The sequence below is a fragment of the Artemia franciscana genome, unplaced genomic scaffold (genome assembly GCF_032884065.1).
Source record: "Artemia franciscana unplaced genomic scaffold, ASM3288406v1 PGA_scaffold_74, whole genome shotgun sequence".
Classification (NCBI taxonomy): domain Eukaryota; kingdom Metazoa; phylum Arthropoda; class Branchiopoda; order Anostraca; family Artemiidae; genus Artemia; species Artemia franciscana.
The window spans coordinates 256,905-274,477 of NW_027062709.1; the positions used below are offsets into that span (position 1 = coordinate 256,905).

The window sequence follows — 17,573 nt, forward strand, 5'->3', positions numbered from 1 at the left end:
TGACGGGGACAGAAAGCTGAGCTTTTGTTTTATAATACATGCTAAACCCCCTGAAGGCCTTCCAAAAATAGATTTAGCATTTGTTGTGAAAACAAAGTGGGCGGAACTGCGGCGCAGGAAATTAACACTCGTTGCGGTCAAAAGATGTTCCTGAAAGCATACAATGTCAAACTTACTGTACAGTTCATCAATGGTCAGGTCCTTGTTTTTCGTCCCATTAATATTGAGGGACACGAGTGATACTGATTCAGACATTAATTTGTTTTCAGTAACTTGCGACTGACAATTGCTTTCAATTTAGGGCAAGTGAGGCTAAACGAAACATGATCACCTCCACAGTTTGCGCACTTAGGTGACAAATTGCAAGGCGAGTCTCTATCAGAAACATGAGGACCGGCACATCGCGCACATTTTGGTGTAACACTGGGACAAGACGACTGGAGATGGCCAGGGGATCGGCAATTGTTACAGCACCGGGGAATCGCTTTGAACTCAAAAACACTTAGGATTTCGTATCCAACTTTGAGACCATATCTAAATACTTCGACTCTTGATGTTGCATCAGAGAATTCAAGTTTTACTGCAAGCGATTTCCCTAGCCTAGAGGCACCAGAAACACCAGGGCACGATATCAGGTGGGACAGTTCAAAATCAGGCGGGATTCCCTTCAGGAGTCCGTAAAACTTCTTGGTTAGAACTTTCGCAGAAGAGCCAGTAAACGCACCAGTCACCGATTAGCGGAAATCTTCAGCAACTGACTTATCTATATTGATAAACAGTTTGTCACGAACGGGGCGAATGCTAGTGATTGATTCGTGTCCATCAATCTGATCTATCAGATCTTTTCGTTTTATTGGGTCCGAAAGGGTAGATGGAAGGTTCGACACAACAATAGTAGCATGCGAGTCGGGAATTGCAGGTTTCGGCAGTTGCGGGTAATTCAGTTCATAAGCATCCAGCTTGGTGGCAACAACCTTGAGTAGTTGTTCCACACGATTCACCTTTGTTGACAGCTTAGAATACGCGACTGCGGGCAAAACCGGGACCTCGGTTGGAGACTTGATCACATAAATCGGAGTTGATACCTCCTCAGAGTCCAGTTTCTTAATAAAATCAAGAATATCTTTCACATTGTTCGCAGAAGCTTTCGCACCGATGCGCCGGGGGCAAATATCATTAGGCGCAACCTTCGCCCAAAATTCGCTTTTCACATCAGCAATAACACCGCATTCAAAAAAGTCTATTGCGTGTTGAATAATAGTAGCGTCTTCAATACCTTCTTCCCAGTTGTTTTGCAAAAAGTTCATTACCGGCCAATGCACATACTCTCGGTTATCCATTATCCTTTACTGGGAAAAACCAGTCAAACTGGTCAAAGAGCACGACTGATTCATACTTATGCGTCACTATAATCCCTATTGCGAAATTTTGATTTTCTTCACAAAAAACTTACTGAATTAATAATGTCCATGCAATATCCAATTTAGATGTTGACACTTTGAACTCTGAATTGATACTAATGAATGAGGATATGGTTTTTTTTCCACATAGGCTATTATGTTTTTCATCCCTCCATAATGTCAATTATTTGTTTTTTGTACAACAAGTAATATTTTTGTGGACCAAATAAACATAATTTAATTTTTTCGCGAATGAATTTAGCCTTTTCCATTCTCAATAAAGATTTTGCCTATTTGCTCAAACGAATTATACGAAGAAATAAAAAAAATAACGTACTTTCCATTGGATTCCATATCACCTTGCTGAAAATAAGCGGCAAACCGATGTAAGTACTGATCGTATGGAAGCAAAGCAAGGGTCTCAGCACCGTAGAAGTTATTGTACCATATACCAAGCAGAGCCAAAATCACTGGAACCTATAAGGTATGTTAATATAAACTCGCATAAATTTTTTTTTATGCATTTTCATATAAATTATTAGCAAAAAAAAACCACACACTCAACTCCTTCCTTAATAGGGGAGAGGGGGGCGAAACCGTACGTTTTTGAGTTTTTGACCCCTATAAGATGTTCTTCTAAAGATACAAACTTTGTTTTTACATGAACAGAAAGCTTAAATATTCATCTTTCTTAAGATTTTTTTTCAATGACTTCCATCAAGTCGTTTCTCAGTGAGACCCTAAAACATATGACGTCTTAAAGTGTCCGAAGTCGCCCCTACCGTGGGGCGACTTTGGACACATGAGGGGCATTTTCGGACATCTATTAGTTAACGATTCAAACAGTGCATTCAGATAATATAAAAGTAGCAGCATTAACTGGAATATCAAAAGAACTTTAAAGGCATTTCACATTATTATTTTATTGCATAGCGAGACAAGTCACACCCAAATACAAGGCCTTTGACTGCCTGCTTGTCCTGTCCCTCTTGCAGCAAAAGGAGTAGGCAACTTCATAATTATATCATCAAAATTAGTTTCATCGAAACAATGAGTTTCAGCACAATCGGGCAATTCTGGGAAGATGAACTTTTCACTTGATTTGTGGAGGTAGTTTATTTTAGCTAATCTGCCACTCACTTCTTCAATCTCACCAAGATAGTGTTGCAATCTTTGATGTTTGATGTTTTTATGTTTTGATGTTCAAAAATTTGATGTTTATCAGAGTTTTTTTTTTTCGCCATAAGCCTCACAAGCACAAATTTCCTGGAGAAAATTCTTGGTCAGTCTTAAGTTCACTGACATTTTCAATGTGCAAAGACTCATCACCCGAATCGTCTATGAGCTGCATATCTTTGTCTGAACTGCTATCTTGAGCCTCCTCGTCAATGGGTAAAAGCTTGGAATTCTTCAGTGACTCTGATTTCAAGGACTCATCTGGTTCACGTTTAGGAATCCATTTTTCAGTTTTCTTGTCAAGCTTTGCCTGAGCCTCTGCTTCAAGGGATTCCTTCTCTGAAGTATCTGTCAAAATACTAGTTTCCCCTTTCTTGTGCTTTTTGCGGGGAACCATTTGCATTCTTGCTTTTGGATATGGTCTTATGCTTTCAGGAACTATAGGCAGGTTTGATGCTGCCTTTGGTTGATCCACCAAGACAGAAACAGAAGAATAAACTGAGCCAGGGTGAGGATCATCCTTAGTAGAATCTGTGGATTCTGTTCTTCTTGGTCAGGGTGGTTTGTCACTTCAGCTGGTAGGAAATTGGCTTCTGTGAAGACATTCGGATTCAAAGGCCAAATTCTTGCCTTTTCGAAACCAGCTGTGATGTTATGAGGGTTCAGCTTTTCTAGATTGGGCTACTTGCACAACTTTGCTATTTCGTGTATTGAAATTCTCCGATCTGGATTCATCTGCAACCAAGTGTCAAATGACTCCCTGATGGCAGGTTTGAATGCCATCAAACCATAAACCGAAACATCAAAGGGCTGGATGAGATGAGAGCAATGGAGAGGAAAGGTCAGAAGATGAATGCCATTATCTTTGCACAAGGAAACTACTTCAATTGAAATATGACTTTCATGATTGTCGAACAAGATCAAAACAGGATTCTCTTTGCTAGGTTTGACTTCTTTCTGGAAGTGCTGCAATGAACAAACGAAAGTTTCCGAGGTCATCCATCCACTGCGATGGGCTAAACCAATGCATCCTGGTGGCCCATCTTGATACATTCTCTCAGGAGCCTTGACTCTTGGAAAAACAAACACTGATGGAATAGTCTGACCAGTTGCAGACACAAAGCACAGCATTGTGGTATTATCCCCACTTTCTGCCGACACGGTCTGTGCCACCTGTTTTGTCCCCTTTTTAGCAATCACCTTTGGAGCCTGAAAAACTGTGGGTACTCCTGTTTTGTCGTAGTTCCAAATCCTACCAGGACGAAATTGGAACTTGCTATACAGTCCCTGAAGATTACAAAAGAAGGCACCAATTACAGTGGCATTGAAGCCGGCAGCACAAGCCAGGCTTGTATTTTCCGGTTTTTTAAGGGACAAAGTGGCATTACGCTTCATAGATACTTTAAACCAGTCAAATCCTGCTCCTTCATTCAGCTCCCAACTTGGTGGGAATTTGAGCTTCAGAGTTGTTGCCCATTGGTAGGCTAACTTTCTCGTTGCATTTGGATTTAGTCCGTGTTTCAATATTGAGCAGTTTTCGAGGTATATAGCAAGTTCTCTCTCTTGTTTGGGAGTAAAAACGAACTTGGAACTCTCCTGATCACTATCATTATCATTGTTTGCACTTGGGCTACCCTTCTCAAGATCTTGCATTCTACTCTTGTTGGGTTTCACGGCATCCACAAGGGTAGACTTCTTCAAAGAAAATTCTTCCGCGGCTGATCAGAAAGATGAATTCTCATTTAAGACTTTTCTCACAGCAGGCTTCAGTAATTCTGGATCGGAGGGGGGGGGGCACCCCCTTTTCGAATATAGGTGCAAAACATCTGTAAAATCAAAATCTAAAATGTCAAGGACGGAGAGAGATATGTCCCAAAGTTTTGTGAGCTGACTTTCTTTGAGAAAACATACTTCAAAAATAGTTCTTTGCCTGGGTATCTGGATTGATGAATAATAGATTTTAGTTGTGGGATTCTCGCGCTGGGGTGACCTCCTCTGTTAACTCCTATCTTTTATGCTTTTTATGACGAGATGTTGTGTTTTTTCTATGCATTTGTACTGTCCCAGCCTTACGAGCTCTGCTCTCTGTTGGGTCATAATATTGTTTTTGTTTTTTGCAAGTTGAATTTAATAAATTCCTATTCCTAGTCTATAATAAAATTGAAATATTTGGTAATTTCCTAGCCCTTGCTACTTCCAATTCCAGACTCGAAGATACTTCCATCAGTATGGGGTGAAACCGGACACCTCGAAATGTGTCCGGAATCGCCCCCAAAAAACTGTCCGGAGTCACCCCTTATTGACGCCATTTTTAAAATTTACCTTTTTTTGGAAACCGCCAGACATTTCTTGATGAAAATTACGAGGAAAATACCGGAAACATACCTCTTATGATCCTTCTAACTTACAAACCTGTAGCTAAAATAACTTGGAAAATATTTGACGAGGACTATAGGTGTCAAAATTTCCGGAGAGTATATAAAAACTTCTTTACCTCTTATCTCAGTTGTCTTTGGCATCAAATATTCAAAACTTCCGCCTGATGTGTGCTACATGAATGACATCTAGCAGCGATTTTCTGAATGAATTAGTTCAAAGACTTTGGACGAGAGGTCCAACGGACGGTTTCGCCCCCGTATGGTTTCGCCCCCCTCTCCCCTACGCATTAATCAAAACAAAATACTAAATTTGATGATTTACAGCTAATTTAATCAATCAATTATACATTTTATTTAATTAATCTTTAAAATCATACCTGGAAAACATTCTTCAACCGCCTTTTAATTCACTTGATTCAATAATCAAATTCCATAATTTAACGCTTAAGGACAATGTTTTATTCAAGAGTAGAGTGACAAAATTGTTCATATGATCATACACATACATTTTTTTTAATGAAACCCAGCGACATAAATTACCAATATATTACCAAGACTTGGAAGTCTTGGTAATCTATATAACGAATTCCATAACTTAGCCCCTAATCACCCTGTTTATGGCACAGTAACTGGACAAAATTGTTCATTTGATCATATACATACGTTTTATTTACCAAAACCGGTGACATAAATTTCCGATATTTTACCAATACTTGAAATTTTTAGTAATATACATAACGAATTCCATAGCTTAGCCCCTAATTACCATGTTTATACCACAGAAATATGTCAAAGTATTCATTTGATCATACAAATAGATTTTTTTTTACCAAACCCAGTGACAAATATTACCAAGACTTGGAAAGTCTTGGTAATACTCATAACGAGATAAAACTTGGTAATAGTAATACTTTAATTTGTTAATTCGTTATTATTTTAATTTGTTAATTCAATTTCACGCTTCAATCTGGCAACAATGATGAAAACATGGTATTGCCCAAGAAAGTTCATACTTTTGAAAAAAAAGAAAGAAAAAACTTAGAAATGAGTGGTTGGAGGAATGATTGAACTTAAAGCTTATATACACTGTGTAATTTTTAGCAGGTTATTTTTTGCTCTCCTTCCATTGATTTAGACAGCAATTTTTTTAGTTTTATCCATCTGTCAAACTACATTTATTTTAAAATTAGTTGTACGCAGTTTTTAGATGGAAAATAAATTGAATTTTCGCTCAAAGTTAGAGAAAAAGTACAATTTTTCAATTTTTAAGCAAATCTCCTTCTCCAGTAAGAGGTTTAAGCAATTCTGGTTCGGTGAACGAGGACCCGAGACTAATGAATCAAATAACCATGACTGTCTTCTTCCTTTGATGAAATTTACAGCTAAAGACTCTTCGCGGAAATGCAAAGCCCAGCCTTTGGGGGGTGGCAAGTGGTGCGAATGAATCAGGCCTCCTCACTCATAGGCTGGTTGTAAGATTAATTTATCCCAAATATGGGTTCCCCTTTATGTGGATTGGGGCCAGCGGTTGTAACACTGTTAAAACTCCCTAAAACTGTCAAAGCCCCTTTTGTTAAGGCCTTTTGGCCCTGTTTACCAGGTAAACATCCATTGTCTTTGTTTTTTTTAGTTTGTTTAATTTATTCCCACTCTGGGACTTATCCCCCCAGTGAACCCTAGGAATCACATTGTTACCGCTCCCACTGAGGCTACATTATGACCAAGATATTAAGCCCCGCGCAGTAGCGGTTACGCAATGCCGCGCACACCAGAAAAGCCGCCTTTAGGAAAAAGTTTTATATTCTTGGCACTTGGTTGGTTAATAGAAGTTTGGAATGGAAATACCGGTTTAAGGTAACCTCTGCCAGAATTATCAATTTTCAAAACTATTTCCAAATGTGTAAAATTCATTTCTTTTATAATGTAACTTTCATTTCAATATATTCTTGGTAAAGCCGACTTTTTAAAAACAAATAGCTGCAAAAAGAATCTACGATTTTGAGGTACAGATAAATGAATTGACTGAATAGCTTTCCATTATAATTGCAAAGCATTTCATTATAATTTCCAATAGCTTTCCATTTCCATAATTGGAAATGAATAGCTGCAAAAAGAACCTACCATTTTGAGGCAGAGATAAATGAGTAGAATGAATAGCTTTCCATATGCTTTCCATTATAATTGGAAAGCATTCCATTATAAATTCCGATAGCTTTTCGTTTCCATAATTCGAAATGAGTAGCTGCAAAAAGAATCTAACATTTTGAGACACAGACAAATGAATAGAAAGAATAGCTTTCCATATGCTTTCTATTATAATTGGAAAGCAATCCATTATAATTTCCAATAGCTTTCCATTTCCATAATTGGAAATGAATAGCTGCAAAAAGAATCCACCATTTTGAGGCACAGATAAATGAATAGAATGAATAGCTTTCCATTATAATTGGAAAGCATTCCATTATAATTTTTAATAGCTTTTCATTTCCAAATTCAAAATGAGTAGCTGCAAAAAGAATGTACCATTTTGAGGCACAGATAAATGAATAGAATGAATAGCTTTCCATTATAATTAGAAAACATTCCATTATAATTTCCAATAGCTTTTCATTTCCATAATTCGAAAAGAGCTGCAAAAAGAATCTACCATTTTGAGGCACAGATAAATGAATAGACTGATACAACTTCGTGTTTATTTATATGCATTTAGAGTTTTTTTTCGAACGTTATATGCACCCCATTTTAAACTTTCTTATTGTCAGGCATTAGCTTTCTTATAGAAAGATCTTATGGAACATGTCACAGTAATTTTAGACAAAACTCGTTTAAATCATTTTTCTAGTACTACAGGGAAGACAAACCTAGGTAAATAATTATATCTTTTTATACCATGAATTTAAGCATTGGCTAGATTTGAGGGGGTTTTACTCCCCCTCATATTATATTACCTTCAAGTTTTACTTTTCAATACAAAATTTGTCGTTGAAATAGCCGGAAAGAGAATGTGCAACATCTAGACATAGATAAATTAATGGTTGTAGCTTTTCGTACAACATTACAAATAGGTTTTTATTTCCACTTTTCAAATGTTATATACCCCCAACAATTGCCACGTTGTTACAAAATTTCTCGTTTCCAGATATCAGCTTTCTGATACTTTGAATTTTTTTATGGAACAATCGTTTTCTCTACCAATACGGTGTACATATACATATACCTAAGCATAAAAATAATTAAAAATGAATCGCACTCTTTCTATTATAATTTAATAAAATCATTAGTTATATATCCTTTGATAGCTTGTAACACGATCTGGAACAGGCCTCCAGAGCTTTTAGGAGGCTGCCAATAGTTTAATATTTTTGAAAAGAATGTTAGAAAGTTCTTAGCTAATAATTCAATAAATAAACTAGTAAAAAATTCATAATTAATAAAAAAAAATCAATTCAGTTAAAGTTTTTCAAATTCAAAAGGAGTTCAAATCTCTGTATTGGGTTTGATGTTTATTTGAGCTGGGAAATTAATGCGGCATTATCCTGCTTACGTAATTTTCGGGCGATTTCTGAGGTAGGAGATTTGATTTTAATTTTGGTTAAAATCAAATTTTCCTACCTAAGATTAAATAATAAATTTAATTTTCCTACCTAATGTATTAGTGGATATATATTGCATTTTTTATAGAATTTTTCATCTCAATTATTTCCTGGCCTTGGAGCCTTATGTGGAAGACTATATTAAAGTTGATTTATTTTTTATTTTTACTTGTGTTATTAATTGCTTATTTTATGTGTTATTTTTATTTATTGTTATTAATTTGTTGTTATACTAATGTGGAAATACTTATTTATCAAATTTAGATAAGCTCTGCTTATACTTTTTTTTTTCAAGCAGAGCATTGCAAATTTGGTGCTTGTCTTGGCAAAAAATGCACACCTGATAACAAAGCCTCTTTTCTGATGTTTTGATAAGATGCAATCAGATATTTCACATCAAATTTTGATATTTACATTTTTACTTCACTTACATTTTTTTTCACTTACATATACTTCACTTACATTTTTTTTTCAACGGGCGAAGTGCAAAAGCGCCTATCCATATAAAAAGCGCCGCCAAGGAGACTCTAAATTCTCAAATACTATATATAGCCCAAGAGAAAGATCAACTGCTGATCATAAGGAATAACAACCTCCAACCCAGTCCTAGAAGCCTATTCATATTAATTATTTTATAGTTATCAATTTAGATAAACTTAACTTACATTTTTTTCCAGAGGCGCAGTGCAAAAGTGCCTATCCATATAAAAAGCACCGCCAAGGAGACGCTCAAAATTCTCAAATCCAATATATAGCGCAACAGAAAGACCAATTGCTGACCATAGAGAATACCGACCTCCGACACAGTCCCAGAAGCCGAACATATTATGCTCACTTATACCAAACTCCTTGACTTTAGGTACGTTTGTAGACAAAGCCACAAAATGCTTGGCAACATGGCTTGGCTGAAATTTAATATTTCAAATTAGAATAAATTTCATAGCGTTGAACAGTAGCAAGTTAACGGTAGCAGTGTCTTGCGAGAATAACGTTCTTCGCTAGCGTCAAATATGACAAATGCTCTTTTTTATGCTAAATTTAAATAGTAGATACTTTTCAGATAATTATGACCGGAAAGTTATGATAATTCAGATAATTATGAATTATGACTAAGCATTTACATAGCCAAGATTTAACACAAAAAGGTAAACTTATACACAGAAATTTTAAAGAGGGAAGATGAAAAATTCAGCTAAAAATAAGCTAAATATACCTATGGCATTAAAAGGCTTAAGAAAATGCCACTTTCCTTTGAAGGTTCAGTTGTATTTGGGAATGTTTGACTTTTTATGGACGAAAAGTGTGGCGAATTGAAATAACTAGTTTCGCTTATTATTTCACTTTGTATTTAGTGGATAAAACCTATCCTTTGGGGTTCAGGAACAAACTAAATATTGAAAACTTGTCAAGGATAAGTTTAACACTGAATAACTTTTCATTAATAAAACCAGCAGAAGACGCAGAATGTTTAAAAGCCTACTTTTAGCTTAATTTAAAATTAAAGAAAGAACAAATCTGGTGTAACCTCTTCAAAACGAATTGAGCGCTGAAGACTATGTTGTGTACATTGGTAAAATCCACTGACCAAACAAATATATGTCTTGTAAGTTTGGATTGTATTCTATACCTCTGGCGCACGAAAGAATTCTAAACATGGGTTGTGTGTTTGAAGGTTTGGCATATAGATGTTGTTCAGAAAATTTGACTATTCACCTGTTTCGGAATTCAATCAAAAACATGGTTCAGCGTAGCAAGACTGACAAAAACGTGATGCAGTTCTAAAAACTTCATTATTTAAAACAAGCTTAGCAATCTTAGAAAACAAATCTTAGAAAAGAGCTTTTCGGGCACAAAAAGACCTCAGATGGATCCAGGGGTTGACGTATTTATTTTTGCGTCCTAAATACCTTTAACAGAAATTTGATAGTGATCTTAGTATCATTAAATGCAAAAAAAATATATTAGTATAAAAAACTGGATAATTCATGCACTATAATTGGGCTAATAAAAAAAATTATATAATGTAAAAAAAACGGATTTAGTTTTTCGAGAACGCATACGTTTGAATACGTTTTGGTATACGTTTACCAGCAACTACATCAGGGTTGCTGGATACGCTGAATCATATGATGTGATTTCCATTAAGATCCAACAGTTTTTAGGGTGTTTCTACCCCTTTCGAAAGTCGGGGAAATTTATCGCAGGCGGGTAGTTTTTAATGGGTCACATTAAACTTGATGAGATATTAATATTTTGAATAATCATCAATATTTGATTCCTTGATATGTTCATTGTCATTAAGACTCTGTTTCTTTTAATTTCGGTCACTTATGAGGTTTTCGGTTATTTCTTATCTTATGGGGGAAAATATTTGGTTTCAATTTCATAAATTTTCAAAGAAGAAATCACTCAATTCTTGGACGAGAATGTTCCTAACAATATCTTATAATTATTACTTTAAATTGATCTTTCTAAGTTTAAGAAAACTGGTTATAAAAATAAAAACAAAAATTAAAGTTAATATAAGTGTATCGAAATTTCTCGCGTCAGCTAGTACCGAACCTGATCTTATTTCTGATCGGTTATTTCTTATCTTATGGGGGAAAAATATTTGGCTTGGAAACAAATTTAATCACATACAGAAAAAAGAGGGATAAGGCGATGAAAACAACCTAGCCTATAAAGCACGTTAATACCTAGCTTGGCAGATAATTTTTCGAAAGCACCAGTAATATCTGTCGCACAATACTTTTTAACCAGTTTTGTATTTTGGTAAGAACGAGGTAGACATAAAACAAATTTACAGTACAGGTAATAATTTATACGAATACGTTTTAGATCACCGGCCAACAGAATTGGCCGAATACCAGTACAGAAGAGTACAGAATAATCACAAAAATTGAGTAAAGCCGAGTTAGCGCTCTTCTCCTATAGTGTCCACGATTTGCTACAATCTTAGAGTAACCAAGCCTCAGCTTATCACTAATATCTTTGACAGCACGAGACCGGAGATCATTCATAGAATCGCAAACTATTATACCAAGCCAACGAAACGATTTCACACGCGGAATACTAAAACCATCGCAGTATAGTGATTCTGAACAATTATTACCGTTGAAAACAATAAACGTGCACTTGTCAATATTTCGGTACAGGCCGATATCGCGGAAAGCAGAAGTAACTGACTTCAGTGAACGGGCAAGACCAGATTCAGTTTGACTACTCAGTAGAAGGTCATCCGCATAAGCCACATAAGAGCTATCAGATGGTCCTAGTAGGCACGTAGTCGATATATTTGATAATACATTTTCAATACAAGCATTAAAATACACGGCGAAAGAACTCCCCCTTGTCTTACACCGCAACGAACAGGGATATGAACAAAAAAAGAATTATCTAATGACTTAAGGCAAAGGTAAGAATGGGAGTACCAAAAACGAAGCACGTGAATTACCAACTGATTTACTCCTCTCTGGCATAGTGCTGTCCATGCTTGAATATGACAAACTCTGTCAAATGCTTTAGACAAGTCTACGGTTGCGAAATGAAGTACGTGACGAGTGCGATGGGCATCTTTTAGTAAAGAAGTAAAAGCACGGTGAAGATGCTGACAGCCTAGCCCAGATCTAAAACCAAATTGATTATCATAATTTAGAGCAAGCTTAGTGATATAAGGTAGTAGAAGGTGTTCAAAAAGCTTGCTAAGAGTACAAGCTTCCTTTATGGGCCTATAAGAACTACAAGAAACCGGGTCTTTTCCTTTCTTTAGAAGTGAGGTAACGCTACCGCATAAGAACGAGTCGGGCACACACGAACTACTAAAACACATTTGAAAAAAAAAAGTTGGAGATGAGATACCAGTTCAAAAGAATTGGGAACAAGATTCGAAACAATAATCCCATCAATATCCAAAGATTTTCATTTTAAACCCTTAATACCTTTAACAATAGCCCACTTTCCAACTGGAGTCACATATCTCTGACATAAACTTGACGGCAAATTTTTTTCGAGCAAACGTGAGAAACACTTATGCACTGCATAATTAACTTTCGAAAATATTTTTGAATGATATTCGATCCAAGATGGACGAGGTATAATATCACTAGAACTTGTATCCGGAAACTTGGTAGAATTTATCACTTTTCGCCACTCACTATTACTTTTCAGAAAAGTTTGACCAGAGTAACGAAAGGCACGAAGATGGCGTTTATATTCGAGTTTCGTCTTTTGTTTTAGATCAAACACAATGCCCCGAGAAGGTTGACCACAGGCAGACCAGATTCTTAACCAGAATTTGGCCTTATTCTTGACTTTTTTTTAGCAAGGGATCACACTTCCAAATTGGTTTTTGGGTATTTCGCCTGAAACGGATCAGTGGGACGGCCACACCCTCAGCTTGCTTTATACATAAGATAATGTCACGATAATAGTGATTCAAATCAGCACGAGCATTGTTGATAATGGGGTACGCATTTGTGGAAAGAAGATGGAAAGGGACAAGTACGGTGGACTGTAGAGCTCCAAGTGTAGTAAGGTAAAGAGGCATGTTCGAACTAGACCAATCACGTTTTTCAAAACCTTTATGGGGCTGTGACGGTTGGTTCGAGTATACGTCAGAAGTAACCGTAATATCAAAATACAGAGGTAAATGATCATAATCTCTCTCATCTTCATCAACATGCACTGTTTAAGTTTGTAATGAGTAATAGCAGATATAGTGGTCCAAATTTGAGACAGAACCACTACAATAGATATATGTAAAACTGAGGTCTTTCGTTAGGATCTTAAATGCTGAGGTTAGACACTGAAATAGCGCTTCCTTTCGTGTCTAGGAAACGGTGAGGTAACAGTTTAAGTCGCCTATAAGCACCCTCTTCTATCCCAGACGCTCAATACCAGATATGAGAGTCTTTAAATTGTTGCAGGCATTCGCATAACTGGAGAAGGAAGAAACAGTTCTTCTATCATTGGGGTGATCATGGGGATCCAGATCTTCCTGATCAAACAGTTCGAGGTAAAGAATTGTAGTAAGGAGCGACCCGGCTCAATACTAAACGAAATTCTAAAAAACGGAATATACTAATAGATACATCAAAAGAATCAGGTTTTTATGCTGATTTTAAATATATAAGTTTCATTAAATTTAGTCTTACTAATCAAAAGTTCCAAGCCTGAGAAAATTCCCTTGTTTTGAAAAATAGGGAAAACGCCCCTAAAAGTTTTAGGATCTTATATAAAATCACCCCATCGCATTCAATGTATTAGAGAACCCTACTGTAGAAATTTCAAGCTCCTATCTACAAAAATGTGGAATTTAGTTTTTTTTTTGTTTTGCCAGAAGACCGATCACGGTTGCGTGTTTATTTGTTTGTTTTTTTGTTTGTTTTTTCCCAGGGGTGATCGTATCGACCAAGTGGTCCTAGAATGTCACAAGAGGACTCACTCTAACGGAAATCAACAGCTCTTGTGTCCTTTTTAATTGACCAAAAAATTGGAGGGCACCTAGGCCCCCTTCAACGGTCATTTTTCCCAAAGTCAACGGTTTAAAATTTTGCCATTTTGTTCAAAATAGTCTAAATACATAATAAATATGTCTTTGGGGCTGACTTACTCCCCACAGTCTCCGGGAGAGGGGCTGTAAGTTAAAAAATACATGGATATGGTTAAAAGCAATGGATTAATTGTCTATCAAGGCTTGTCAAAAGCTTTTAGAAAGATTCGATTTTTTCTTGTTTCAATTTATTCCTTTTATTATGTTCAAGAGCCTTAGATTTTGCTATAGCCTTAATTTTGAGCCTTAAGTAGAAGGCATCCCGAGAAAGTGGTTTTCAAACACTGAAAAAAAGTTTCAACTGTTGGTTTCAGAAGTTTCAATATCATTGTTTTTAGTAGTTTTCGGACATTGCTGCAAGTAAACGAAGGTATATTAATGTTTATCACCTAGTCTCTATTGGTAGAGAATTCAGTGGTTTAAGGATGTGGCTTAAACGGCTAAATTATACCCATAATCGTGGGGGGCAAAACCTGCAAAAAAGCTTCAAATGAACGTTGAAAAACCCATACACGCTCTACTTTTACTAAGTGATAATTAGAAAATATTTTTAACGCGCTCAAACTGCAAAATACAAGGGGAATGCTTGAAAAAAAGAAACAACAAACAAAAAGAGAAAAAACAGCATTACCATATAAAACTGTATTTGATCTTTTGAATGACGCCGAACTATCCGTAACACCGCATTCACTAACAGTTAAATAAACACTGAAGTGACGCTGAAATATCCGTACAGAAACTGAAACTGATCCGTACTTTTAAACTGAAAGTAAGGAGCAATATCAAAGCTTACAACTAAAAGAAAATATTGCGCGTTTAGGACTTATACGGCTAAAACATACCCGTAAATATGTAGGGGGGATGAACCCTGAAAAAAAGCTTCAAATGAACAACAAGCAAAAAGAAAAAAACATCATTGCCATCTAAAACTGTGTTTGATCTTTTGAATGACGCTGAAATATCCGTATTCACTAGCAATTAAATAAAAAATAATTTTTTTCAACTAAAAGTAAGGAGAAATATCAAAGTTTAAAACTAAAAGAAAATATTGCTTATATAAGAGGGCTGCTCTCGCCTAAATACCGCGCTCTTTACGCTAAAGTTTTTTTTATAACATTTAAAAAAGCTTATTATTCTAATTAAACGGCCCACGAGTATCAAGAGTCGTTCGTAAGAAATTTGGACAAAAATAAAACTTTAAGGTAAAGAGCGGGGTATTGAGGAGAGGATGGCCCCTTCATATGTGTAATAATTTCTGTTCGTTTTAAGTTTTGATGTTGCTCCTTCTTACAGTTGATTTTTTTATTTAATTTCTGTTCGCTTTTGAATAGAGTATTTTGAAAATTCATTCTCATGTATAATACCCTCTCCTATCACCAGGAACGTTACTTTCAGACACTTCCATTTTAACTTAAAATTACCCTGAAAAATTTCCCAGGGCCCGTTTCCTGGGCCTCCGTTTCCGTTAAGACAAAAAGGTGAATTTTTGTCTTAGCGCACTTTCATTTGAAAAAGACTTCCATTTAAAAAGATTATTTTAAAATCATGTCGAAAATATTCGCCTCTATGGAAAAATTTTCCCGCAAATAACCAACTCCCTAGTAGAAAGTTGCTCCCACAAAAAATTCTTTTTGGCAAATTTATCCCGTGGGAAACTCCCCCACGGTAAATTTCTCCAGTAAAAAATCCTCCCTCGTGCCAAAATATATTGTAAACGCCTCCAACCCGGTAAATTTTTTCCCAATGACAATTCACCTTAAAATCTTCAAATGTAAAATTGAGTCGGCAAAGCAAAAGTATGAATACAAAAAAGAAAAGAAAGTATAAGAATTTTGGCAAATTTTCAAATCGCAAAACTTTCACTCGAAAGCTCATCCCCAGCCAGTGGCGAATCCAGGGTGGGCGTGCCCTCTTTTGGCAAGGCGTTTGCCACCGCTTCGCTCTTTACGCAAAAGTTCTTTATTGTTTCAAACAGTTCGTGGTAACGAACTGTAGTAAGGAGCGACCCGGCTCAATAGTAACCAAAACTCTAAAAAATTGAATTTTGATATCAATAGCTACATCAAAAGAATAGCATTTTAATGCTGATTTTAAATATATAAGTTTCATCAAGTTTAGTCTTACCCATCAAAAGTTACGAGCCTGAGAAAATTTGCCTTATTTAGGAAAATAGGGGGAAACATCCCCTAAAATTCGTAGGATCCTAACGAAAATGACACCATCAGATTCAGCGCATCAGATAACTCTACTGTAGAAGTTTCAAGCTCCTATCTACAAAAATATGGAATTTTGTATTTTTTGCCAGAAGACAAATCACGGGTGCGTGTTTATTTATTTTTTTTTTCCAGGGGTCATCGTATCGACCAAGTGGTCCTAGAATGTTGCAAGAGGGCTCATTCTAACGGAAATGAAAAGTTATAGTGCCCTTTTTAAGTGACCGAAAAATTGGAGGGCATCTAGGCCCCCTCCCACGCTCATTTTTTTCCCAAAGTCAACGGATCAAAATTTTGAGATAGCCATTTTGGTCAGCATAGTTGAAAACTATAATAACTATGTCTTTGGGGATGACTTACTCCCCCACAATCCCTGGGGGAGGGGCTGCAAGTTACAAACTTTGACCAGTGTTTACATATAGTAATGGTTATTGGGAAGTGTAAAGACGTTTTCAGGGGGATTTTTTTTGTTTGGGGGTGGGGCTGAGGAGAGGGGCTATGTTAGAGGATCTTTCCTTGGAGGAATCTGTCATGGGGGAAGAAAAATTCAATGAAAAGGGCGCAGGATTCTCTAACATTACTATAAGAAAGCAATGAAAAATAAACATGAAAACGTTTTTTCAAATGAAAGGAAGAAGTAGCATTAAAACTTAAAATGAACAGAGATTATTACGCATATGAGGGGTTCTAAAAATACTTTAGCATAAAGAGCGAGGTATTTAGGAGGAGATAAATACCTTGCTCTTTATGCTAAAGTATTTTCAGTAATTTCAACTATTTATTCTACGGCCTTTCTGATTCAGGGGTCATTCTTAAAGAATTGGGACAAAACTTACGATTTAGTGTAAAGAGCGAGGTATTAACGAGGGTACAAACCCCCTCGTATACATAATAAAAATAAAATGTTATGAAAGTTTGTTACGTAAGTTAATTCTTAAGTTACGTATATTTTTTACTAATAAAAACGTTCGTGAAAAATTAAAAGTTCTAGTTGCCTTTTTAAGTAACCGAAAAATTGAAGGGCAACTAGGCCTCCTTCTCCGCTTCTTATTTCTCAAAATCGTCCTATCAAAACTAAGAGAAAGCCATTTAGCCAAAAAAAGAATTAATATACAAATTTCATTCTAATAATTTATGTGCGGAGAGCCAAAACCAAACATGCATTAATTCAAAAACTTTCAGAAATTAAATAAAAAAAACTTTTTTTTTTAGCTGAAAGTAAGGAGCGACATTAAAACTTAAAACGAACAGAAATTACTCCG

At 36.0% G+C, this 17,573-nt stretch overlaps 1 protein-coding gene across 1 annotated transcript; it reads right to left on the minus strand.

Moving 5' to 3' along the window:
- Window positions 1–1,542: 1,542 nt before the first annotated feature.
- Window positions 1,543–15,503, minus strand: LOC136042165 (glucose-6-phosphate isomerase-like). The gene is made up of 4 exons (XM_065727092.1): window positions 15,463–15,503; window positions 12,002–12,173; window positions 9,213–9,452; window positions 1,543–1,877 (listed from the first exon to the last, which is right to left on the minus strand). The coding sequence occupies exons 1-4, from the start codon at window positions 15,501–15,503 to the stop codon at window positions 1,659–1,661; spliced, it is 672 nt and encodes a 223-aa protein (XP_065583164.1). The 3' UTR covers window positions 1,543–1,658.
- Between the last annotated feature and the right edge of the window lie 2,070 nt (window positions 15,504–17,573).

Excerpts from the sequence above, each read along its gene's own strand:
- LOC136042165 (XM_065727092.1), bottom strand. The coding sequence starts at position 15,503 with ATGGAAGTGTCTGAAAGTAACGTTCCTGGTGATAGGAGAGG. Across the intron at positions 12,174-15,462 it reads GTTCCTGGTGATAGGAGAGG|ATCTGGGCTAGGCTGTCAGC; the intron begins GTATTATACATG and ends ATTTGGTTTTAG. Across the intron at positions 9,453-12,001 it reads AGAGAGGAGTAAATCAGTTG|CCAAGCCATGTTGCCAAGCA; the intron begins GTAATTCACGTG and ends ATTAAATTTCAG.